This window comes from Diaphorina citri, unplaced genomic scaffold (assembly GCF_000475195.1).
Source record: "Diaphorina citri unplaced genomic scaffold, Diaci psyllid genome assembly version 1.1 scaffold1138, whole genome shotgun sequence".
Lineage (NCBI taxonomy): Eukaryota > Metazoa > Arthropoda > Insecta > Hemiptera > Psyllidae > Diaphorina > Diaphorina citri.
The window spans coordinates 31,045-57,698 of record NW_007378567.1 but is presented as its reverse complement, the minus strand read 5'-3'; the positions used below and the strand labels follow the sequence as shown (position 1 = coordinate 57,698).

At 35.8% G+C, this 26,654-nt stretch overlaps 1 protein-coding gene and 1 long non-coding RNA gene across 2 annotated transcripts in view; both read left to right on the top strand.

The window, feature by feature from the left end:
- Nucleotides 1–26,654, top strand: part of LOC103514420 (SH3 and multiple ankyrin repeat domains protein 3-like) — a gene marked incomplete at its 3' end in the record, with an annotated part of 64,427 nt that overhangs the window by 9,676 nt on the left and 28,097 nt on the right. Inside the window, exons 4-5 of the mRNA XM_026827396.1 lie at nucleotides 3,063–3,237; nucleotides 13,443–13,568. Coding sequence (XP_026683197.1) covers nucleotides 3,067–3,237; nucleotides 13,443–13,568 — 297 coding nt within the window. The remainder of the gene's footprint in view (nucleotides 1–3,062; nucleotides 3,238–13,442; nucleotides 13,569–26,654) is intronic.
- LOC113469568 lies at nucleotides 13,662–18,685 on the top strand. The gene is made up of 2 exons (XR_003392937.1): nucleotides 13,662–13,695; nucleotides 18,345–18,685. It is a non-coding gene; the product is annotated as an uncharacterized LOC113469568 (long non-coding RNA).

Genomic DNA, 26,654 nt, shown 5'->3' with positions numbered 1-26,654 from the left:
TGAGGAATCCAAAAAGCATGGATTTTCGCTTTAGATATTTGCTTGGAAATAAAATGCCTTTGAATTTCCTGAGCTGATTGTAGAAACTTGTAGAAACTTTTCTAGGAGTAACAGAGCAATGTCCTTTTGTGGTCCTAAGTATGCTCCTACCTATTATTTATTTATTGTTAGGTCCAGAGGATGTTTTCGAATTCGCGAAGAGGCTTGCCGTCTCTATCAATTATACGAAGTAGGTATTGATATAGATGGGTTCAATGCATTGATTCAGTTTATTATTTCTTGTACTATTCTTCAATCGGCAAATTTCTCTTTCAATATCAAAATTGCTATGAAGTCGTTCCTCTGGTAATCTAATTCTAAATCGGAAGGTGCTCCCAGATTGAAAGAAATGCGTGAGAGATTCGCTCTACATTTACCGTCCCGGCCCAGTCTTCCAAGTGAAAGGTCGTGGGTTCGTGATCCTTGCTTATTGAAAGCGATAACGATAATATACAAACTGTTGAAGGTTTAGCAGGTGGAAGCAGTAGAATAGAGGAAAGAGTTCTTGGAAATACAAAAAAACTCAGTTTTTTCCCCTGTAAAGCTGAAAGTGAAGTGCCCAAAGATATTTTTTATGTACACAAAATATTCATGTACCTACTAAAGCCTCTTTTTTGAGGATAACTAGGTATGTACAAATTATAGATACAGGTAAAACTTTTACAAGTACCATGGCATGCCTGATATGGGGGCTTCATGAAAATTTTGAGTTCGTAGGGTGTTTGTCTTATTATGGTAATCTACCATGAAAAGACAGACCATTCCAAAAATTCCATTTTCTGTAATTCAAAAATTTATTTGTACATTGTCGTAATCCAATATGATGCAACATAACAATGAAATATATGTATTTTATATTATCTACATTGGAAATATTATTATCTTCTCTTTATACCTACATTTATTTGCTATTCCTTTTTCAAGTGATAATTCAATTTTATTCTTCCTCCTTTTTTCTGCATTGTCAATGATTTCATTATTCTTTTACTTTTCAAACACGTACAATGCAGTTTCATCTGCACATTTTAAATTGGATGACTCAAAAGGTGCCATGTGAATCATGTGATAAATCTCAAAGCTAACAAGCATCTTTGGTGTTTATCAATAGGAATGATAGTATTTATTAGTATTATTTTCATTGCTGTGTCTGTGATTAGGACTTGAGTAGGCGCTACAAGAGGTGTTGGAATATTATTCATATTATAACTGAGCTAAAAATTAACCTGTTTAGCGTCTTAGAACTCGGAAGCTTTTAATAAGTTCTTGAAATTCCTCAGTTTTAATTTGGTGGCCTAAAAATTGAACCACTGGGTTAGAAAAGAAAGAGATTTTTTCCGAAAGAAAAAAAAAAGGAAACGACTTTGAGGTAGGATTTGACCTATAAGTCTGGTAGAATGAAATACAAGAGGATCAAAAGTGACTTAAATATAAAGGATTTACAGCGCATTTTCTAACGTATGAGGAAATCTTTTCTTATCCGTGGTGTCCAAAATTGGAGTATTTTGGACACCACGTACCTTTTCTGAAGATAACGTACAAACAGTGGACTAAAATCCTCAACCTTATTGTCTGTAAGTAATCATTCGCAATGAATAATGACTTAACCATTGTGTTATCGAAACATGTCAACCGGTCGGTAAAGGACTAGCGCTCCTAGTTTGAAGATAAAATAGTGTGACATGGTATGGGGCGAAGTCAGAGTGATATTTTTGTCAATGTTTCTCGAACACATTCCTATCTTGATGTATCTCAATCACAGCCCATGTCATTATTGAGTTTGAGTGATGGATACAAGATGTTAAAAGAAAAAAAAAATCAAACTTATGTCAATGCTGTTCAAGATACAAAGGCTTTCAAACAACAAAGTAGTCACATAGGTATTTGGGATTTATAAATCAGGGATGTATAACTTAGATAGATTTGAGTTTCAGTTTGGGAGACTCCTTTACTGTGAGGAAAATCCGGTATCATAGATTATAGGGCTTTTTGTCCTTGTAGATGATCAATTAGAAGTCAAATTTCATCGACAATTGCCAAATTTTAATAACCTAACAGATATGCAACATGCGATTACATTTGAAAAATTCGATCTATCTAAAAGCAAGCTCATAAGTCGCACCTACAAACAATCTGTCTTGTTGCAAACGGTTGGTCAAGCACAAATCGCATCAATTTGTCATTTTAAATCAATCACAATTACTTGCAATTTACATTGCGAACATTACTTTTAGTTTAATGGAAACTATTTCACTATCTTTTGCCAAACATAGTTTTGACGTTCCAATCCCTCGAATATTCTGAAATAAATATCAATAAATTTATAAAGCGATAACGATAATATACAAACTGTTGAAGGTTTAGCAGGTGGAAGCAGTAGAATAGAGGAAAGAGTTCTTGGAAATACAAAAAACTCAGTTTTTTCCCCTGTAAAGCTGGAAGATATTGAAAAAGTGAAGTGCCCAAAGATATTTTTTATGCACACAAAATATTCATGTACCTACTAAAGCCTCTTTTTTCTACCTTTTTTCCTCAGGAGAGCTATTTTTAAATGGCTTAAAAATGTATTGTGTATTTGTACACATTCCTATCTTGATGTATCTCAATCACAGCCCATGTCATTATTGAGTTTGAGTGATGGATACAAGATGTTAAAAGAAAAAAAAAATCAAACTTATGTCAATGCTGTTCAAGATACAAAGGCTTTCAAACAACAAAGTAGTCACATAGGTATTTGGGATTTATAAATCGGGGATGTATAACTTAGATAGATTTGAGTTTCAGTTTGGGAGACTCCTTTACTGTGAGGAAAATCCGGTATCATAGGTCATAGGGCTTTTTGTCCTTGTAGATGATCAATTAGAAGTCAAATTTCATCGACAATTGCCAAATTTCGAACTCTTAACTTGTAATACAAATGTGTCCATAACGAACTTACCTTCGGAGCTTCTTGCTTACAGGGAGCAAAGGTGAGATATGAAATTTTTCTGTTGATTTTAACGTGTTTGATCTCTTCTGCTCCCTAGGTAAATGGAAGAGAACTTAAAAGGCGACTCGGTCAGCAGCAGTGAGGGGCTGCTAGTCGACTATGTCCAGGTTCAAATCCACGTGCCGGAAATCAACGCCTACAAGTGTCTCCAGTTCCGGAAGAGTCAACTGGTGTGGGATGTGAAGCAGCAAACTCTAGCAGCGTTACCAAAGGTATGTTATATAGACCAGTCAAGTCCCCTGTGTCCTAAAAAAAGGACGGCCATTTTGCTTTTAAAAATCGGTATATTTCGCCTGAGAAATGCCATTTAGTGTCAAAAAGACCCAAAAACGCCAATTTTCAAAGAAATATTCCACAAAAACGAGCAAAAACTACTTTATGGACCGCCTTTGTTAATTCGTAGATATGAAACATCTGCTACATTGGCCTTTACGGGTTTGTGTCATAGCATGACCATTGACCAGCCCGTAATGTATCAGATAAAGCACAAATTCCCCAACGAGGTGCTGAATTTACCATTAACAGAAGGAAATGGAAAGTTACTTTCGCTTTGAAAACAGCCCAAAAAGATCGAACATTCGATAAAGTTGACTCGTTAGTATTAGCGTATGACTCTTTGTACAAACACACCAAATAATTTTCGGATCAAAGATAATGATTCTATGTGTCCCAACGTAGGGCTATCGGTAAATTTAATTCGAGTTATTTAATATGACTCAGATACAATCACGTGTTCCTCACGGGTCGAATTTAGAAGTAATTTAATTGCAAACACTATCGCAACTGCAGGCATGAATTTATTTGAAGATACATAATTCAAAACGTGCATTTCGAACATCGGAGCTTCCGTGTATATTTTCTACGATTTCGAATTTAAACCATAATGACAAATTACAACATAGAATCGATGTTTTCCTGTTAGTCCTTTCAATCTTTGACTTATTCAGCATGTATCGATTGACAATCAGTGTTTTCCCTCTTGGTTCTTTCAATTTTCGAACTTATTGGTTAGTGTGGATTTTACAGGGTATCTATTGAGGAATATGTTTTGTCCCACATCCAGTCTTGTTTATTTTGTATCCCTGTTCATTCGACTTATTCAGCATGTATCGATTGACAATCAGTGTTTTCCCTCTTGGTTCTTTCAATTTTCGAACTTATTGGTTAGTGTGGATTTTACGGGGTATCTGTTGAGGAATATGTTTTGTCCCACATCCAGTCTTGTTTATTTTGTATCCCTGTTCATTTCTTTGGGAGCCTTTGTTGTCTAGATTCAAACATGGGTTGTACTCGTACCCATTTGTCTTCAAATATCGGCTAGGTAAAATCACCTTTACCTAGCCTCTTCGTAGCATCTTCGCAAATGCATTGGTCCACGAGTATTTAAAGGTCGCCCCGTCAGAACAAAACCCAGAGGTATCTTTGGTCATGGTTAATCACCAGTACTCGTGACGATCTCAAAGTTAGCATCAAGTTCGTACTGCAAACCATGGCGGACCACGTTACCCACTTACCGACTTTTTTTAATGCGATATTAATCACCCAAAACTTTACGGTCAGGCGACAATGGTAGATTTATAGCATTGTGTCGTTATGTCAGTAGTGCTTGTGATGTAAAACTTTACTTCTCGTTGTTGTTTTCAAATGCCAAGTGTAGAGGAGATTATATCTGACGACAATCAGGTGTACTTTATGCCTTATTCATCAAGTCATCACCAAGCCGATCATTCAACTCGTACTCCGTTCAAGTTTCATTATCTTCTTGTAAGTGTGCCTGTGCTCTGCTGGGGTGTAATCTTTCGGAGAAGATTTGTTGAAATTTCGATTCTTAGCTCCGTATTATTCCGTGTAATACGAGATTTCCAATTTCAAATTAGAACATGTGTATTGCAAGGTTTTTCATTTCAGTGAAAATTTTCTTCCATTTAATCTTCCTCTTCTGAGTCTTCTGTCTCCTTTCCTAAGAAAAATGAGTCACATCACAAACAAGTCTTTCAATTGACTCAAAAGAAATTGAAAATTAAACAAAAAAAATCTGCTGTGAATACCGCCTTCTGTCTCCTTTCCTAAGAAAAATGAGTCACATCACAAACAAGTCTTTCAATTGACTCAAAAGAAATTGAAAATTAAACAAAAAAATCTGGTGTGAATACCGTTCCCGAGATATTATTGAATTACACCTAAAACCGCCAAAAAGCGGCCGAAATGCCGCTAAGCGTTGCACCGATCTTGACTAAAAGTTTCGTGTTGCATCCTTGTCACATTTGACAGCTGCATGCCAAATTTCAAGTCTCTAGCTCTTACCGTTAGGTACATGGGTATGAGACATTAATCACTGATTAGGTATAATTTTATTGTTATTGTGTATCCTTTTACTGGTAGTTAATTTGTTGCCTGTTTGCCCTTTGATTTATTTTTTCTGTTATTTAAACTTGTTTGTTGCTTGTGTAATTTCTGGACACGAAAATATAATACGAAGCATGATCACCTAATTGGCGTTAGATCAAGCATCACCTGACCACACTATCGGACTTGGAAGGCAAACTGGTGTGCTCGTTTGACATGTTTTGTTTACACCTGAATGGTTTAAATCTCAAGAGAACAATGCTCTTTTTAAGGGATTTATATCGTGTACGTTTTCTTATCGATTCTAGATTATCCATGAACTTTGACAAGTCACTTTGATTTTTCTCACGACGCGACGCGAAGCGACGGTTTAGACATATCTTCCCCCCTTCCCCTAGGTTTTGAATGACAAGCAAAATTTTTATCCTGATCTACATACACAAATCGCATCAATTTGTCATTTTAAATCAATCACAATTACTTGCAATTTACATTGCGAACATTACTTTTAGTTTAATGGAAACTAGTTCACTATCTTCTGCCAAACATAGTTTTGACGTTCCAATCCCTCGAATATTCTGAAATAAATATCAATAAATTTATCTTTAATAGTGTTTTTCAGTGTCTATGTATGCAGCAATCGCCATTCTTTGAGTATTTTTATCATTGCCAACTTTGTAGGTACGTAATTTGGAAACAAGAAATGGATCACATTGGAAATTACCCAAATTAGGCCTCCGTACCTAGCGCTAATTCGCGTTTTTATGCTTCGTACACAATGTGTTAATAGTGTTTTTCAGTGTCTATGTATGTAGCAATCGCCATTCTTTGAGTATTTTTATCATTGCCAAATTTGTAGGTAATTTAGAAACAAGTTAATGTTTACATTTTTTAACCCTTAATAGAAAGCACAATCTGTTTGCACAGATTAAATCCGATGAAAAGTTAATGATGGATTAGATATTATTGATATGAGAGTTTCACTGAATAAGTCCCTCGCATTCTTCACTGCACTGAGCTGAGTCTTTTGCAGACACGAAATCTACTATCGCAATTGACCTAGCTGCAACGTTGTTTTATCACACTTTACATAACTTGATAACGAAAAAAAAACCTCACCGAGAAGACCTTGGAACTCTTGACCACAATGCAAATGAGAGTAGATACAAAAAACGAGTTGAGAGTTGTTTTACACACAAATGCTTACCTAGAGAAATGCCTAGGCTATTGAACCCGATTTTGAAAATTTGGACCGATTGCAATACTTTCATTACTAGTATAGCTCCGCTATACTGTAGTAATAGAAAGTAAAAAACGAGTTGAGAGTTGTTTTACACACAAATGCTTATCTAGAGAAATGCCTAGGCTATTGAGGTGCTATGTTCACATTAGAATGAATACTATACTCGAACGTATCACACAGCCCCTGATAATTTCCTAGATATGATTTGCTTTCTCTATTTCAATTTCACTGAACCGTGGTGTAGGTAGCAAAAAAACTGATGAAAATGTCCACCTACTACAACTCCATCAAGGTAATCAGGATGCAAGACGGACATTGGCATACAATTTCTATAATCTAAGAGAAGAGATAGAAAAAATCTATGCCAAATCAATTCAATCAGGCGACTCAGATATCTTCAAGTTATAGAGGTAATCGGATATGAATCGAAGCATAGATAAGATAGGTACCTACACTTCGTTTGTGTAACACTTTCGTCTCAGTTTTCTTTCTGTGTACTTCATACTTCCTGGTATTAGGAAAATCACTCTGGAACGTTCTGTCTGACAAATTCGATTGATGTGACACATCCTGGATGAAGAAGCTAAGGGGGTGCTTGAATTGTGTCACCATGTCACGAAACATAATCTCTGGGTCCTCCTTTTGTAGCTACTCTCTGGAAAATTTCCAACAGGCTGTCCTATTTTCCGGTCCTGCACTACTGAACCCTGTACAGAAACTAGAGAATCCCTACTGCATGTCACAATTTTGTGACCCATTAATAGAGAACACTTCTGTGGTCCTCATTCCAGACAGCAATAGTAAAGTGAGAAATGTATTAATAAAGTTTATAGACGCATCATTGTAGGGTTTAATTGTGACGAATTTGAGATTCCTCGACTCAATTTGATTTCCCTACTGCATGTCACAATTTTGTGACCCATTAATAGAGAACACTTCTGTGGTCCTCATTCCAGACAGCAATAGTAAAGTGAGAAATTTATTAATAAAGTTTATAGACGCATCATTGTAGGGTTTAATTGTGACGAATTTGAGATTCCTCGACTCAATTTGAAGTAACTCATTTAACATCAACATATCGTTTGACATGTTTTGTTTACACCTGAATGGTTTAAATCTCAAGAGAACAATGCTCTTTTTAAGGGATTTATATCGTGTACGTTTTCCTATCGATTCTAGATTATCCATGAACTTTGACAAGTCACTTTGATTTTTCTCGCGAAGCGACGGTTTAGACATATCTTCCCCCCTTCCCCTAGGTTTTGAATGACAAGCAAAATTTTTATCCTGATCTATCTTCCTTCTAGCTGTGTTTCTTCCCTGATGAATAAATGAAAACTCCAAGTTCCAAGACTGACGTTTTTCTGGTTTCATATACAGGAAATATCGCATTACCACGTTCATTTTCATTTTTCATGCCACCTTGCTCGAAATACTTCTTGCATACTTCATGAGCTATTCTTTGCTCTATTTAGTTCCATCAGGGCAACGGTAGGGTCAACTTGATTCAACTGATTCACTTGAACTCATTCATTCACCTTTTACATAAGAGGGACTTCAGTGGTTGTCGTATTGTATATCAAGTATCTGCTCGATAATTGAGTTGTGCCAATCGGTGAACGCTCAGTAAAAATTTGGAGTGATTTCCGCTAACTTCATGTTGAGTTGTAAAATAGAGTTTTTTTAGCACATAATCTATAGATATTTGTATGAAAATAGATATTAAAGGTCGAAAATTTTCAGTTTTCAATGTATTTAAGTGCGAGTACCCGAGCTTTTTAATTTGTGGTCAGCTAAATCCACCAAGTAGAATTTCGAATGTTTTAGTTAAATTCTTTCTCTTTGATGTCACTACAGCATAACATTGTAAATAGCATCATAGACATTCTCTACTGGCAACCTAATGCTATCAAAGCGCCACAACCTTCACGCTCCTTGGAGTACGTGCGAGTACCCGAGCTTTTTAATTTGTGGTCAGCTAAATCCACCAAGTAGAATTTCGAATGTTTTAGTTAAATTCTTTCTCTTTGATATCACTACAGCATAACATTATAAATAGCATCATAGACATTCTCTACTGGCAACCTAATGGTATCAAAGCGCCACAACCTTCACGCTCCTTGGAGTATGCTTACTATTTATTATTGATTTTCTAATAAGTAATTACCGGTAAATTATTTCGAGAGTCATAGCAGGAAAAACTGAATAACACTACCTGGTATTTGAACTGATTTATTATTGATTTTCTAATAAGTAATTACCGGTAAATTATTTCGAGAGTCATAGCAGGAAAAACTGAATAACACTACCTGGTATTTATTTAAAAAACGTTAGAAAATGTGTTGCCATGGCAAAATCTAACGGGAGTCAATAATTAAGTGAATTTTATGGTTTGAATAATTCCAGTGCAGAAGTATTACCAATCACTGACATATCTTTGGACTTGAAAAAGTAAGTTTGCTTTAATCTTTGGAGTAAACTGTAGATCAGCAAATGCTTTGGAACATCATTCCTGTGGAGGATAATTTCCTGGTTATTTGAAGACGGTGCCAATCACTGCCCAAAGAAATTCAATTCGTCTTTACTTAATGGATACACTTGCATTTACAATCCAGTCAAAATAAAATAGTCAAGGTCTAAGCTACTAGAACTTATAACTTATAAGGAAGGAAAAATTGATTCAATTAAACAGGTGTAGGTTTATGAGGAACATGTCGACCCCACACATATCTTTGGACTTGAAAAAGTAAGTTTGCTTTAATCTTTGGAGTAAACTGTAGATCAGCAAATGCTTTGGAACATCATTCCTGTGCAGGATAATTTCCTGGTTATTTGAAGACGGTTTTTTGTACCTATCATCTGTTCTAAACTAAAACGCTTATAAGATATTTTCTTTAGAAAAATATTATCCCCATTAGTCGATTTCCTGTCTTCTCTACTTTGAGTTTCATGAGATGAGATGTGAGTTGATAATCCTAATATGTCGCAGTACTCCTTCGCGTCCCTTTACTCTCCCCTATCTCTTCTTTACCGCGGAACGTTGGAGCCTATTGAAAGACATAAAAGAAAGCTCAGCTCGCATAGGCATTACCATACAGCTTTCAATGCGTTTCTAACCCTTGTTATAATACTCCTTTATGCATGTGACAATTTATTATTTCCTACCGCTCGTTGCCTCAACACTAGGGTGGAACATGCTATCGTGAAATTGATATACCCTTGTGACTTACACGTCATAAACTGCCTCATACCGCTCGTTGCCTCAACACTAGGGTGGAACATGCTATCGTGAAATTGATATACCCTTGTGACTTACACGTCATAAACTGCCTCATAGTCGGTGGTGGAAAGATAACTAGGTATGTACAAATTATAGATACAGGTAAAACTTTTACAAGTACCATGGCATGCCTGATATGGGGGCTTCATGAAAATTTTAAGTTCGTAGGGAGTTTGTCTTGTTTCTCTTTCAATATCAAAATTGCTATGAAGTCGTTCCTCTGGTAATCTAATTCTAAATCGGAAGGTGCTCCCAGATTGAAAGAAATGCGTGAGAGATTCGCTCTACATTTACCGTCCCGGCCCAGTCTTCCAAGTGAAAGGTCGTGGGTTCGTGATCCTTGCTTATTGAAAGCGATAACGATAATATACAAACTGTTGAAGGTTTAGCAGGTGGAAGCAGTAGAATAGAGGAAAGAGTTCTTGGAAATACAAAAAACTCAGTTTTTTCCCCTGTAAAGCTGGAAGATATTGAAAAAGTGAAGTGCCCAAAGATATTTTTTATGCACACAAAATATTCATGTACCTACTAAAGCCTCTTTTTTCTACCTTTTTTCCTCAGGAGAGCTATTTTTAAATGGCTTAAAAATGTATTGTGTATTTGTATCAGTTGTATTTTTCAAGGATGTAAAATCGCAAAAACAGAAAACATTCAAGGGAAAAATAACAATAAGTAAAAAAAAGTAAAAATACTTGAAAACTTTTGTCTCAGTCCATCTTCTTCTTAGTATTCTATTCTGAACTCTTAATGGATGCATAAGGAGTAAGAATAACTAAAAATTTCACGATTCTAAGCAATGTACAGACAAATCTACAATTTTATTTATATAGATTCTTTTAACTTGTAATCAATGTTCGAGCCTGATAAGAAATCAAATTACAAAAAACTCCTGTTTAAACAAAACAAATTGTTCCCTTTGTTTACACTTTTTCATAACTTTTTGTTTAGATTTCCATCAAACGCATGGTTTTACACACTAAAAAGATATTTGCTGTGGCTTTCAAGTTTTTATCTCAACTTTATGCTTCGTTAGATTTCGTTTATTTACGGAAGCATGAGGTAGTGTTTATGTAACAAGTCAGAGTACTCCATGCACAGTTGTAATAACAGTCACCCATGCTCAAGACTAGTGGGTGAGAACTAAACACTAGGAACAATAATTATTCCAGTGAGATATGTTCCTATGTTCTGCACTATTTGGTGACTTATGGAAATTGTCTTATATCTCTCCTATCTTATATCTCCCTATGAATCACAGCCTATTCACCTATTGATAGGCACTGTAGAATTATAGCTGGAAGGGTATTGGATCATCATTGGATAATATCGACACACGCAATATCTGTGGTAGTGATGTTGCTTTCCGCTTTCGCTCCTCTCATGTACAAATCTCAGAATGTAGAGATAGGTGTGGGAGGTGTTAGTAGACCCTGCGTGTTTTGTTCAAGGCTGCCAGCTTTTGTTTGTACCAGCATACCTAACAAGAACCAGGCTTTAATCCCCCCCCCCCCTTATGTCTGCATTCTCTCTTTCTCCTTTCTCTCTCCCTCACATAGCTACTTAATTCTAGAGAATCTAGAGTATCTGAACATCATGAACAACTTTCGAAAGATTTTATAAAGTCTCACATTTTTCATTTGAAGGAAAAAAGGTGAGAATTTGATGAGCCTTTATACTATCACTTTCCACTAATGACTAGTATTCTCACTTTTCTGGCTAGATAGCACTCCTACTTTACAGTGTTATGTACCTAGTAGGACAATAAGATACTTCTGGTAAGCATGTTATGCACTAATGCCGCCAAGCGTTGCACCGATCTTAACCAAAAGTTTCGTGTCGCATCCTTGTCACATTTGACAGCTGCATGCCAAATTTCAAGTCACTAGCTCTTACCGTTCTCGAGATATTTTGTTTACAGACACACGGACCAATGGCTGAAACTTTGGATTTAGGCTCTAGGGAGCTAGGGACCTCAAAACGTGTTTTGGACTAAAAACTGACCATCGAAAATTTGACCGGATTACATTACTTTCCTTCCTATAGGATAAGGAAAGTAAAAAGGGGGGAAAATGGCATGATAGCTAAAAAGTATGCAGACATAAAATATAAATAAAATGTTTACCTACATGTTGGCCCATATTTGATAATGTCTGCACAAATGGGTCATCAGAGGACAGTATCTATGAGCAAATATCTTTTTATTATTTTGTTTTACATTATTATTCATGCCATTAAATTTTACGAGATTATATTCTATGACTCCATGTTGTAGGCTTCCCTCAACCATGGGTCATCAGAGGACAGTATCTATGAGCAAATATCTTTTTATTATTTTGTTTTACATTATTATTCATGCCATTAAATTTTACGAGACTATATTCTATGACTCCATGTTGTAGGCTTCCCTCAACTGTCCTGTCTCCTGTGTCTATCTTTTCTTGTGGTTACACCGCTCGCTTTAGGAAGCAGAAAATACTTTTCGTTCGAAGATTTATCGTTTTTAATCATATTACCCTAATTATTTCATTAGAAGCAATGAGAACGATAATAATTATGACCCATTTCCAATATGGGAATGGAAATGCATTAAACATTCTATTATTCCAAACATTCCTAAAAAGTTTGCTTCAGTCTTTTAAGAGAAAGAAGCCTTTTGTTTGAGGAAGAAAAAATAGGTCAAAACAAATAAAATTGTGAGTGAGATATAAAGCGCCATGAGAGTAGTATCGTATTAGTAAGCATAAAGTAAATTTGCCATTTTTCCCTCAACTGTCCTGTCTCCTGTGTCTATCTTTTCTTGTGGTTACACCGCTCGCTTTAGGAAGCAGAAAATACTTTTCGTTCGAAGATTTATCGTTTTTAATCATATTACCCTAATTATTTCATTAGAAGCAATGAGAACGATAATAATTATGACCCATTTCCAATATGGGAATGGAAACGCATTAAACATTCTATTATTCCAAACAAAGTGGTCTTCGTACAGTTGGCGAATAAATAAAAGATGAACATTTCCTGTATTATCTACCCGAGCAATTAAAACTTGAGCAAAATGTGGGACAAAGCGTATCATGTGCAAACACTTTGAAACCCGCAAACAAAGTGCCATAGCACCAAGCTATTTGCCAAAGTAATGTACTTTATAAATGCACTTTAGCGTGCATCAGGCGAACTTTCTCATCTATTGATTTCTGCATTTTCCTTTTTATCCTCCTTGGTTCTATGAGTAATTTGGAAAGAAAAATCATGCAAGGAACCAATTTCAACGCCACATTTAAAACCTATTGGTTTACAGTATGACTTTTTGCTTGTGTATTATTCTATGTAGACACACGTGTGAGGAAAATGAATCCTTATTTTCTTCCTTTTTATCCTCCTTGGTTCTATGAGTAATTTGGAAAGAAAAATCATGCAAGGAACCAATTTCAACGCCACATTTAAAACCTATTCATATTGGTTTACAGTATGACTTTTTGCTTGTGTATTATTCTATGTAGACATACGTGTGAGGAAAATGAATCCTTATTTTTTATTCTTTCTTTTTCCAGGAATTTAAAGAGGGATTCAACTATGGGTTGTTTTATCCTCCAGCTAATGGAAAGGCCGGGAAATTCCTGGATGAGGAGAGGAGGCTGGGAGACTACCCATTTAATGGACCCGTAGGATATTTAGAGGTAAGTTTTGAGGTACAGGTACTATACCTACACATTTTCAGTCTTTTTAATGTCTTTGTCGTCTACTTGATAAACACTCCTTTAAATTTTTGACTACCCATTTAATGGACCCGTAGGATATTTAGAGGTAAGTTTTGAGGTACAGGTACTATACCTACACATTTTCAGTCTTTTTAATGAAGTCTTTGTCGTCTACTTGATAAACACTCCTTTAAATTTTCCTCGAATATGATTCAATCCTGTTTTAGTTTAAGAGTTAGTTGATCTGAAAATGCCAAGACAAACAGCTTAGAGCATGGAACTGTAAAGTCGTAATAGAAAGCAAAAATAAGCAAACAAATTAAATTTAATTCGATTTGTTTCCTGGAAAGAAAGTTCAAGCGTTTCACCAGGGTCATATTAGCGCATTACTCTTTAATCCCTTCCTTCCTTCCTCCGTTTTTTCCCTCCAAGCTTTCTTCTTTCCCTCTCTCCTTTGATTTCCCTATTCCTTAACTCTTCCCATTTCTTTCCCTTCCTGGATTACAAACTAGAAGAAAATTGGCGCATTACTCTTTAATCCCTTCCTTCCTTCCTCCGTTTTTTCCCTCCAAGCTTTCTTCTTTCCCTCTCTCCTTTGATTTCCCTATTCTTTAACTCTTCCCATTTCTTTCCCTTCCTGGATTACAAACTAGAAGAAAATTAAATTTTCATACTTTGTAACTTGTTGCTTTATGTCAGCGACCCTTTAGCTTTTGGTCTTTCAAGCTACAGCTCAAAAGCAGTGCTGAAAATCCGTATTTTGTTTACGTAGATAGGGAAACCTACAGGAGCTTTTCTATCGAACAAACTTTTTTCTCCATCCATAGAACAATGTGGTGTTGAAATGCAGAATAAAAAATATTTTGTCATCTCTTTTAACTCCCAAGCTACTCTATCGGATACTTTAAAAAAATGGTGACACTAATACATAATTCCATTTCTTAAGCTCTCCATAGCACCTTTTCTAAATCTACTTTGTGGTTGAATGATTCACCTCTGTTGCAAATGTCATTTTTCATACTCAAATCACTTGATATGCTACCCAGATTTATGACTAGAGAAACGTCTTAAGTAGCTTTCATAATGACAGTTTTATTAGTGACGTCAAGTTTTCATCGTAGGTGTCAGTCTATAAAAAACACATTTGACGAAACGTGTGTGCTATAAATATTGAGAGGCAATAAACCCCGATTGGAATCGTCAAGGATGATAGATGTTATCGTGTGTTTTATAGGGTTGAAGTATTTTCTGTTGAAAAAAGTAGGTACTCGTACAACAAGGGCTCAAAACTTGCAAATTGGCAATTGGCAACTTTTCTGTTTTTACTTGAAATAGCCAATTACTCATAGTATAACTATTTTTTCATCGATATTTTTTGTAGTTTTAACATAGTATGTTACTAACATCAGATGTGTTTAATTCCTCTTTAACACTGGTTTACAAACTGGAAGTAATTTTTATTTTTCAAAAGCTCAAATGGTGATTTGATTACCCCGCCGTTTTTCTGCAAAAAAGTTAAACAACTGCTGTCCTCGTTCGGGGGTAATGCTCTCAAAAAGGTCTATAACAATCTGGAGCACACTACACAATTCACACCTATTATTGCCAGCAGTTTTATCGCACGTTTTATTGCCATTCGTATCACTTATCAGCAACAACTATTGCATCTGGTGTTCTCGTGCTTGTTTCTAGCAAAGACAATAATTATTGTGTTAACTTTTCATTGGTTTTAATGTTTTGCCCTTCTTGTTCCTCACATCCTGTGTCTTATGTTGTGTTTTTGTTTGATAAGATTTAACGTCACTATTATAACTGCAAAGGTTTTTAGTGGCAATTATTGTGTTAACTTTTCATTGGTTTTAATGTTTTGCCCTTCTTGTTCCTCACATCCTGTGTCTTATGTTGTGTTTTTGTTTGATAGGATTTAACGTCACTATTATAACTGCAAAGGTTTTTAGTGGCCATATTTTTGGGGATACACTGACTTTTCTTAGATGTAGGTATACCCTCGGTCCTTCTACTCTAATTAAACGAGTTCTTCCATCTTGGAAGAAACATTTTACTAGAAAGGAAATATGAATGTGTTAAACATTTCATTTCTAATTTCATGTAATAATCTTTAAAAAAGAGTTATCTGACCTTTTTTGGCAAATAAATTTGGGTTTCATAAGATCTTTTCCGTCAACTGCCCCATCAATTTCTTCTGTATAATCTACTCCAATGTGCAATAAGTAATAACCTAATGATATACCTAATATTATTAGAGCCAATTCCACTGCCATGCCATTAGTATGTGAGGATTTTTCACGAATAAGATCTTTACACTTTAAATGTACTCCAGTCTAGATTTTCTCTGCGTAATTATACCTGTGGAAATTCTTTGCAAGATTCGTGATCAGATACAATAAAGAAAACCAACAGAATGGTATGTGTGAATTTTCGGTGTAATTGTTCAGTCACGCAATACAGCGAAAAACAAATTGGTTGAAGCTAGACCAAATATCACGAATTGTAAATAGAATAGATAAGGATAACACTGTCAGAAATGTTAATACGAGGTTGAATGTGTGTTTGAAAAGTACAGGGCGAGCACATCAGTAATGATTGTGATGAATAAATTCAAGTTACTCCGCGTGGCTTAAATACGAAGGTTGGTCATTAATACTCTCATCAGAATTTGATGAGCCTTTATACTATCACTTTCCACTAATGACTAGTATTCTCACTTTTCTGGCTAGATAGCACTCCTACTTTACAGTGTTTTATGTACCTAGTAGGACAATAAAATACTTCTGGTAAGCATGTTATGCACGTATGTCACGAGCTGGTTGCCCGTCCTTTGTACTGAAAGAATCACTGCGCATCACTCATTCATTAGGTACATAGATACTTATGACCATTTTAGACATTTTCTTGTAGCGCCGCGCCGCCACTTCAAAAACATGCCTATAAATTGACCACATGCCTAAATTACATAGATTTTCTTTAGAGAACTAAATAAAATCTACTGCCTATTTGATTGTGAGACCTTTTTCTGCAACAAATTCCTAACCGCTTCTGAAATTTAAGGCTCGCCTCGTTCCAAGGCTAAAGTTTGCAAAGATAATATAATTATTAGTCTGTAAAAAGTATTACGCATTGAAAAAAATGTGTTTATCATGTAGTTATCTAGCACTGGGTATTAGTTTTGCCTCTTTAGTGTTACCGTTTCTACAATCTACATATTCACACACGTCGCATACAAGTTGTACGAGTATGCAATTGGTCCAATGAAGAAGTATCGAAATGGCGAATGTTGATGACAGTAATGTCAAAGTATTACGCATTGAAAAAAATGTGTTTATCATGTAGTTATCTAGCACTGGGTATTAGTTTTGCCTCTTTAGTGTTACCGTTTCTATCTACATATTCACACACGTCGCATACAAGTTGTACGAGTATGCAATTAGTCCAATGAAGAAGTATCGAAATGGCGAATGTTGATGACAGTAATGTGATGTTGGGTCTAGTGCTCCAGGGAGGAAAAACGAAGAGTTATGACTTTTACTGTACTTACACGGGAATTTCTTAATGGTAAAACGCCTACAACAATATACTAATAATGTTCCGTACAAATAGTGCAATAGTCTTCAAGAATGGCAGCGGTAGTAAAGGATTCTGAAGTAAAGACCACCTACGTGAATTCCTTAGGAGCTATTTTGTACGTGGTAAAGTCCCAGGTACAAGACAGATTTGACAGTCTAAAGGTACAATTCTAACTACACATATGTCTGTGAAGAGACTACACACTTGAAATACTTGGCACTATTGACACAAGGTTTGATTAATAGCGTTGAGCTCATCTTGCCAATCCCCGACTTAGATTAGCAAGCAAATGTAAGATAATAGTCATAAACCTGCCGTAGGTAAAAAGTACTTGCCTTGAATCCTACGGACATTAAATTCAATAAAAGGTTGTCGCTAAATCTCCAAATATATCCGTCTATGAACGTTATATTCGTTAAAGTACGTTTTGTCAAATGCACACTATTAAATTAAGAAGAATTGGAAATTTTAGTTGATATTCAATATTCTCGATCAAACTACTTCCAGTGAATTCGATATTTTTTTTTTTTTTTTTTTTTTTTTTTTTTTTTTTTTCAAATGCCGATTATTCATCTCTATGATTTGGTATTTAAAGTATTGAAGTAACAAAAAATATAATTAGGTACTGTTAAAGTATGAAATCGTATGTGGCAGTATGACAGGCAGTCAGGAATATGCTGATTGCTGTTGGAGATAGATGCATGCCACAGGAGATTTTAATATCGTAGAGAGGTGTATTCGTTGTAATACAGTCATCAGCATAATAACAGACTATGCCGTGAAATATATTTTAATGTTGAGGAGTAGTGTATGTAGTAGGTAATGTGAAGAGTGGTCTGAGTAATATTTTTCCTTTCCTTCACGCTAGACATTATGATATCTTTGGGGTTAACAGAGAAAAAATGATCTGAAGCAAAAGAAGTGCCACTGGAATACCAAACGGGTAAATATGGTCTTAAAAGATCCACATCTTAAAAGTGGATGAAAACTTATATGAATTACGAGTATGATCTGACAATGCAACTTGACCACACACTAAACAGCTTGGGGTTTTAACCAAAAAATTCTTCATCTAACTATTGATGTTTACAACAGCAAAATATCAAATAATTTTCGTTTGATAAATGACACATTCGTTCATAATAATCAACTACTAATATTTCTTTCCAGTACGCTGTAACATCCCAAGTCCCAACTGTTGCAACAGAACAACATCATGAGACAAGCAATCCAGGTCCTGACTGATGAACCATTCGTGACAAGGAAGATAACAGCAAACGAAATTCGAAATTGTGGCTCGACTTATAAAACAAGACTTTGAGATACTTGAGTCTATTCGTGTATCAATATAATAAATACAGGGTAAACTGCAGACATCCGAGTGTTTTGAAGTGATATAACTAGATGTTGTGTTTTCTGATCTCATCTAAAATCCCATATGAAGAAACTCCTTTCATCTCGAAAAAGAGTATGCTGAGGCCGGAACTTGGCCTGGTGCACTGCTATGCCCCTAGATAAGAGTAGACAGCACGCTTGTTTGATATTCTTAGCAGTTAAAAATACCCGACAGAAAGTCACGCAAAGGTATATATTCTCAAGCATTCCAAGTATCCCTTCCTGTTATAATATTGCTGAAAGGAAAAGAAAAAGAAGACGAACTCACAATAACATCATCCAGCCTGAGTGGGGCGTGGAAAAGCCAGCAGCCCGTGATAAAATTGTATCGACTGACAATGACGCTTCAGGGATAAAAAGTCGAATAGGACACAACAACCCATACGTTTTGGTCCCATTCATATTATCTTGTTTGTGCCTCTTCTCTTCATTCAAATTGAAACGGTAGGTACATGTAACTGATTGAAAACGGTGAATGAATTCATTCCTTTTCTCGGAAATGTGAAATTCCGAAATTGCCTGAAGGCAGCTTTTATTTCAATTTACAAGAAAAAGCAATCATTGGCACCTATCGCAGTCCCATATATTCCACTCTAGTGAAAAGGTTAAGCTCAATTCAATTCCTATACAAACAATTACATGAATATTACAACATTCTTTTAACTTGTAATCAATGTTCGAGCCTGATAAGAAATCAAATTACAAAAAAACTCCTGTTTAAACAAAAAACAAATTGTTCCCTTTGTTTACACTTTTTCATAACTTTTTGTTTAGATTTCCATCAAATGCATGGTTTTACACACTAAAAAGATATTTGCTGTGGCTTTCAAGTTTTTATCTCAACTTTATGGTTCGTTAGATTTCGTTTATTTACGGAAGCATGAGATAGTGTTTATGTAACAAGTCAGAGTACTCCATGCACAGTTGTAATAACAGTCACCCATGCTCAAGACTAGTGGGTGAGAACTAAACACTAGGGACAATAATTATTCCAGTGAGATATGTTCCTATGTTCTGCACTATTTGGTGACTTATGGAAAATAGTCTTATATCTCCCTATGAATCACAGCCTATTGATAGGCACTGTAGAATTATAGCTGGAAGGGTATTGGATCATCATTGGATAATATCGACACACGCAATATCTGTGATAGTGATGTTGCTTTCCGCTTTCGCTCCACTCATGTACAAATCTCAGAATGTAGAGATAGGTGTGGGTAGACCCTCCGTGTTTTGTTCAAGGCTGCCAGCTTTTGTTTGTACCAGCAAGAATCAGGCTTTAATACGTCCCCCCTTATGTCTGCATTCTCTCTTTCTCTTTTCTCTCTCCCTCACCTATAGGTACTTAATTCTAGAGTATCTGAACATCATGAATCATGAACAACTTTCGAAAGATTTTATAAAGTCTCACATTTTTCATTTGAAGGAAAAAAGGTGAGAAAAATGGTATTGTATGAAATGTGTCCTAAAAAGTTTGCTTCAGTCTTTTAAGAGAAAGAAGCCTTTTGTTTGAGGAAGAAAAAATAGGTCAAAACAAATAAAATTGTGAGTAAGATATACATCGCCATGAGAGTAGTATCGTATTAGTAAGCATAAAGTAAATTTGCCATTTACTCATTGTGTCTCAATATTCTTAATCCACAGGATTAACAACATTCAAGGAATATAAAATAGAAATTTCTTACTCTTTTTCAATGTGAATTACCGGGGTACACAATTCCAAATTGTGGTTTTAAATCTGATATAATCAAAAAAGTACGCTTTCTTGAGACTTAATATGGGACTCGATATATTTCAGCGTTGAATTTATAATCCAACTTACTTACCATGGATATTTTTTTATGATATACGTTAACAGAACGATTATTTAAAATTACATTCTATTAAAGACCACCTTTTGGACTTGAGGTCTTCGACAGAATACACACGGCTGAATGCAGTCTTTCCTTCTGTACAAAGTGGAAGAAGGGCGTGTGTGTAAAATGTGCGATTTCCGCACAATTTCTTAGAACGTTGAACTTAGAACTACTCTCCTGAAAAATGTTGGAAAACGACATACGCCCTTATTCCATTCCCAAGTTCACCTATTTCTCACATAATCTAAACATTACTGACTCCATTGTAATAAATATGTATTGCGTTGAATTAAACATCGTGGCTTGAACTTAAAATATACCTAGAGAAGTAGTTGCTTGTTCTACTTCTTAGCTTTAATAATGATTTGATTGAAATAATAAACAATCTTGTAATGTCTTGTGATAGACGTATAGAAGAGAGTAGGTTGTAGAGTACGTAGAGTCTATACGAGTGCTAGGTTCATTATAAGCTTGGCATGATAGGACTGAGGAGTTTTCAAACGATACGATATTTGGACATTTTTCAGCAATTCATTAAAGAACAATGAATCCATATTAGAGTCACCTTGATATCTTGGTTGCCGAAGCAACTTGGTAGCTTAATGATGAGCAATCAGCAATCTTGTAGCCCGACGGGCGTTGTGATTGTAACCACTGATTTCCACAACACGGTACATCCCACTCTTGTCTACTAGAAGCTAGATCGATTCGAAGATTTGTGAACAATTGTCTGTGGTTTCACTGGAAATTAACATAATGAACAATAAGCTGAGCTGAGAATTTGTTAGTCTAGTCGGAAATCTGAGCAGCTCTGATGGTCTACCTCTGTTGCTAGGAGTTGCGTTTTCTTCAGGTCATTTTTATAATGATCGGACTCATTTCTTACTCATGGCGGTTTTGATTTCCATATTTGGTGTCCATCTCGCGGCGGGAGTAGTCTGAAAATATTCTGTACGTGATTTTGCGTTTTCTTCAGGTCATTTTTATAATGATCGGACTCATTTCTTACTCATGGCGGTTTTGATTTCCATATTTGGTGTCCATCTCGCTGCGGGAGTAGTCTGAAAATATTCTGTACGTGATATTTGGTCTTCTTCCATTTTCCATCCATAAGGAGAGTTATTTGTCTAAACACAGGCGGGTCCAAATTTGAAATAGTAAATTACACTGGGAAGGGTCTGTTGTGCTACAGTTTCTGTCGCTTCAGTCCGATAGTATTTTCTTTGAAAGGAAATGGTTTCTTTAAGCTCGAGATTGTAGTGGTGCTTTACAACGTGTTGTTAATTTTTGGGGATACACTGACTTTTCTTAGATGTAGGTATACCCTCGGTCCTTCTACTCTAATTAAACGAGTTCTTCCATCTTGGAAGAGACATTTTACTAGAAAGGAAATATGAATGTTTAAACATTTCATTTCGAATTTCATGTAATAATCTTTAAAAAAGAGTTATCTGACCTTTTTTTGGCAAATAAATTTGGGTTTCATAAGATCTTTTCCATATATTCTCAAGCATTCCAAGTATCCCTTCCTGTTATAATATTGCTGAAAGGAAAAGAAAAAGAAGACGAAGAGGAGGAGGAGGAGGAGGAGGAAGAAGAAGAAGAAGAATATTGAATGTGTCTGAAATGAACACTGCTAGCTGCAATAATAGGTAATTACAAAAAAGATGAGTGCAATAATTATTACAAAGAATATTGAATGTGTCTGAAATGAACACTGCTAGCTGCAATAATAGGTAATTACAAAAAAGATGAGTGCAATAATTATTACAAAAAGAACCTCACCCTGTAGCTAACCTATCCAGTCCTACAAGCGAGACTTAACACTCTCAACATGAAGTGCACAATATTATGATAACGATTTTCGCGTTCCATCAAACGAAACATCTGACAAGGACGTGTCTACAATAGTAAAGACGTTAGATAATGACGAGTTCCGTAATACAAGTGAAGAAGTGTCAGGCAAATTATGTGGAGGCGTTAAAAGCTCTTGAAGTTCTACTGGAAACTCTCTTACGTTAATGTACAAGTGTATTGATTAAAATGGAACGAGTCATATTAGGGCATAAAAAATATTAAATTTGCTAAAAGCATTCAAAAAGAGTTTGGATTGTCTTGGAACAATGAACTCTGCGGATTTGCATCAATAGCCAACATTACCAAGAACATCTCAATAGAGATAACCCTAGTTGCTACTTTGTGTGCTGTCATTACAAAACCAGACGAGCTGAAAGCTCATAATGCCACAAAGACAATATGCCATTATGAGCATTATGGTTGGGAAACTTCAATTATGAAATTATAATCATAGATTAAGATTACCTTCCGTCAAGTACGGATTAAGTCAAGTTTATTCAAAACAGAAGCTAATTATGGTTTTGCAACAAGGAGGAAGAAGAGTAGTTGTGTGGAGAGGGCGGAGATTTAGCCTTCGAAAATTAATTTTGCTCCAAGTGTGCTAGGTAGGAGACAGAAAAAGTTAAAGGAGGTAATGTGGGATTGGTAAGTACATCGTTAGGGATGAATAAATGGAAATGTAGCATAAATTGCATTCGTGCATAATTGCATATCATATAACATTTCAGGCCAGACGACTAAAAAAGTAGGAAGATGGTATTTGTGCCTAATTGTAAAAAAATTCATATCAATTTTCCATTAACTTGTATGGGCCTCTTCAACTTAGTCTGACCTATAGAACATTGTAGTGTTTCAATATTGATTACGTCATCTGCAGCATTTTCTTTTATAGAAAAGTTTATTGACCTAGTGTCACAATGAAAATGTTTCATATCCTGAATTCAAATGGGTTCACCCATCTTCATCGAATGTTTCCATTTGTTTTTCTTGAAAAGAAACTGTTTCTAGATAGTCACGGTTGAAAATAATGGTATACAACAGAATACCCTCCCCTCCACCGAAGCATGATCACCTAATTGGCGTTAGATCAAGCATCACCTGACCACACTATCGGACTTGGAAGGCAAACTGGTGTGCCAAACTGGTATACCATTTTAGAACTGCAGTCCTGAGCTTTGCTGATTATAGTGACATTTGAAGCAGCTGGCAATCAGAGTTGTTTCTCAGCGCTGGAATTTCTGTCTCCTTTCAGTTTTAGGGCCATCTGATAAATCCCTATTAATATTATGAAATCCCAATTAAGTAAAAATGGTTCGTTCAAATTCCAGAAAATAGTTGGTTTAAAAATTCCAAAGTAAAAAAAAAAAGGTACCTAGGTACATATTAGATGTTTTTGAATTAAATCTAAAGCTGTTTTGGCAAATGCAGACCAAAGTAAATTCAAATGGGACATTTTGATGTACCTAATCTGATATGATCTATTGGAAGAAGGCTTACATTTAAACAGCTAAGCAACATTCTTGTGATCAGAACTTGAACCAAAGGAAAGACCACCTCAAATTACTTTTTGTTCAACGTCGAACTCACTATTTGTCCCACAAAAAATCGCTATAAAGACTGAAAGAATGAGAGCAAGATAATTGAAGTGTTTCCATTTGTTTTTCTTGAAAAGAAACTGTTTCTAGATAGTCACGGTTGAAAATAATGGTATACAACAGAATACCCTCCCCTCCATTCAGAAGTAATGCGGCTGAAAAGGCATACAATTCTGTGCAATTATGGTTAAGAGACAATTTTGCGCATTAAAAAGTAGAAGACGGAACGCATTTTTTCTTTTTATTATTAACTTTCTTTCTTCATGCTTAACTTTTCTTTTTTCCCGTCATCTTAGTTTCTTCATTTATATTGCCTAGGTACGCTTGTGGAAAGTAGGAATGAAGTAATGACTTGGGTGTATTCCTGTTATTGCAATATGGTTGATTCCCCTCTTATCCTAAATTGGTTTAATCAACGTTTGGGACCTGAAATTTCCAAAAGCTAAGTATCTGTTGTAGTGTTGTCATGCCTGAAGAACCTTCGTCGGAAATAGACAGACACCACCACCGCCATCACGAAAAGCTGGGTTCTTTAAGAAAGCTCGATTCTAATTCGCTGGTTAATTGACTACAAATTGTGTTCTATGTTGAAAAACTTGCCAAGAGGAACATTAAATTTTCTCTCATATCACCCTCTTATAAGCATACAGTTCCTGCTGTGAGCGAGTGAGTCCCCTGGTGAAAACATGGTTCGAAGGTTTTTGTTTATGTTTTCGCTGAGATATTTTTATGTCTTTGTGCAGGAATGAAAAGAGTTTTCTTTCTGCACAGTACCCACAGAGCAAACAAGATTTTTTGCTGCGAGCTCTGTAGAGCGTTTCAAATAGCACTGCATTGCAGCTACCTACGCACGTAAATCAAGCAGTCACGTGTCTTGAAAAATAAATCCCCCTCGGGACACAAAAGTGAACAAACATAAAAAGATAGACAACTCGGAAACCACGTCGATCGATGTGAAGAAAAAATATACAAATAAAGAAAGTATGAAATCGTAAAACATATGGAAAACTTGCAAAGAAAGTTTGAAATTTTTGCACATAGTGTACGATTGAACCTTATGAATGACGATCGCTCTACGAGTACCTACCAAAGATAGACAACTCGGAAACCACGTCGATCGATGTGAAGAAAAAATATACAAATAAAGAAAGTATGAAATCGTAAAACATATGGAAAGCTTGCAAAGAAAGTTTGAAATTTTTGCACATAGTGTACGATTGAACCTTATGAATGACGATCGCTCTACGAGTAACTCCGTTTCGAGAGTTACATAGTTATGAATTTATTATTTCCATTAATTTTAAAATCTTTGATATTGTATTGTTTGTTAAAAATACAGCTAACAAATACTGGAAACCTTAGTTTGAACTGAGGAATGTACTTCTTTACAGTCCTGACCTAAATATTCTGAAATTCTGGAGGAGAAGTGTCCCGGTTTCCGTAAAGTTTCCCTCTCTGCAAACCTCAAGAATGCCAAAGCTAAAATGAATAACAAGAAACTATCTGCTTCACCTATGAGTAACAAGTAGAGAAAACGTGTCGGAAAATAGCAAGAGCTAATTATGTAAAATGGCGAATCTTCATGGTGTCTGTTGCCAAAACCGCTCTCCACGTTCCTCAACCATTCTGCAGATGATGTCACCGACTATTTTCACAAAGTTAACTCAATACCAACACATAAACATATCTACTGAAGTCTGAAGATTTGAAGTACCTGTTTCCAGGCCCTAGAAACGCTTCTGGGAAAAAATCTCATACAAACTGATGATGATTTGTTGATAACTAGACATGTATGACTGTTTGTGACGGTGACGACACTCAATATTCTCAGTCGGGTATGAATGGTATGATGCAATTGGGATTGGGATAATAAACCAAACTTGAGATCCGGTTAGCAGAAGAAAGCGAGGAAGCCCGGTGTTGATAACTAGACATGTATGACTGTTTGTGACGGTGACGACACTCAATATTCTCAGTCGGGTATGAATGGTATGATGCAATTGGGATAATAAACCAAACTTGAGATCCGGTTAGCAGAAGAAAGCGAGGAAGCCCGGTGAGGTTCCTGATCATCTGGAAAACTGCTAACTTGAAGCTCCCTCTTGGTCAGATAGTCGTTAGGGGGAGTAGAGTTCTCATTTCAGTGTACCTGCCCAGGTAGCGTTGTTGTTTAGCGCGTTGTTTGAAGCCCGGTGACATCACAGAGTATATCTAATAAATGCTTCAACCACTAACATTGCGGAATTTCTCTATAGAAAGCTCAAGATGAGCATAGATCAAGTATTGATGAGAACAAATTCTCGAAATTATTCCATCTCTAAAGCTACCAGTATACCTGTACAGAAAGCTCAAGATGAGCATAGATCAAGTATTGATGAGAACCAATTCTCGAAATTATTCCATCTCTAAAGCTACCAGTATACCTGTACCCTGTACTTGAACACAATATAATGTATTCCAATATTGCATACAACACACTATGTGATGTGTGATTGAATTAACATTGAACATACACATTTGCATTATCAGATGCTACGTGCATCAAGATCATGTTGCAGGTAATACCTATGATCGTATATGGTGAAGTATAATAAAGCACTAATTGTAATTATTGTGATCAAGGGGTGGCTGAGCCAACTTGGAAAAACAATAGATACGAGTAGGTATGTCTGTTTTCATTCACATTTCCCCTAGAGTTATTATACCTCAACGTGTGATTATACCCACAGGTCGGAAACATGTGATAAGGAGTATAGATTTTCTACCTTGCAAGATAT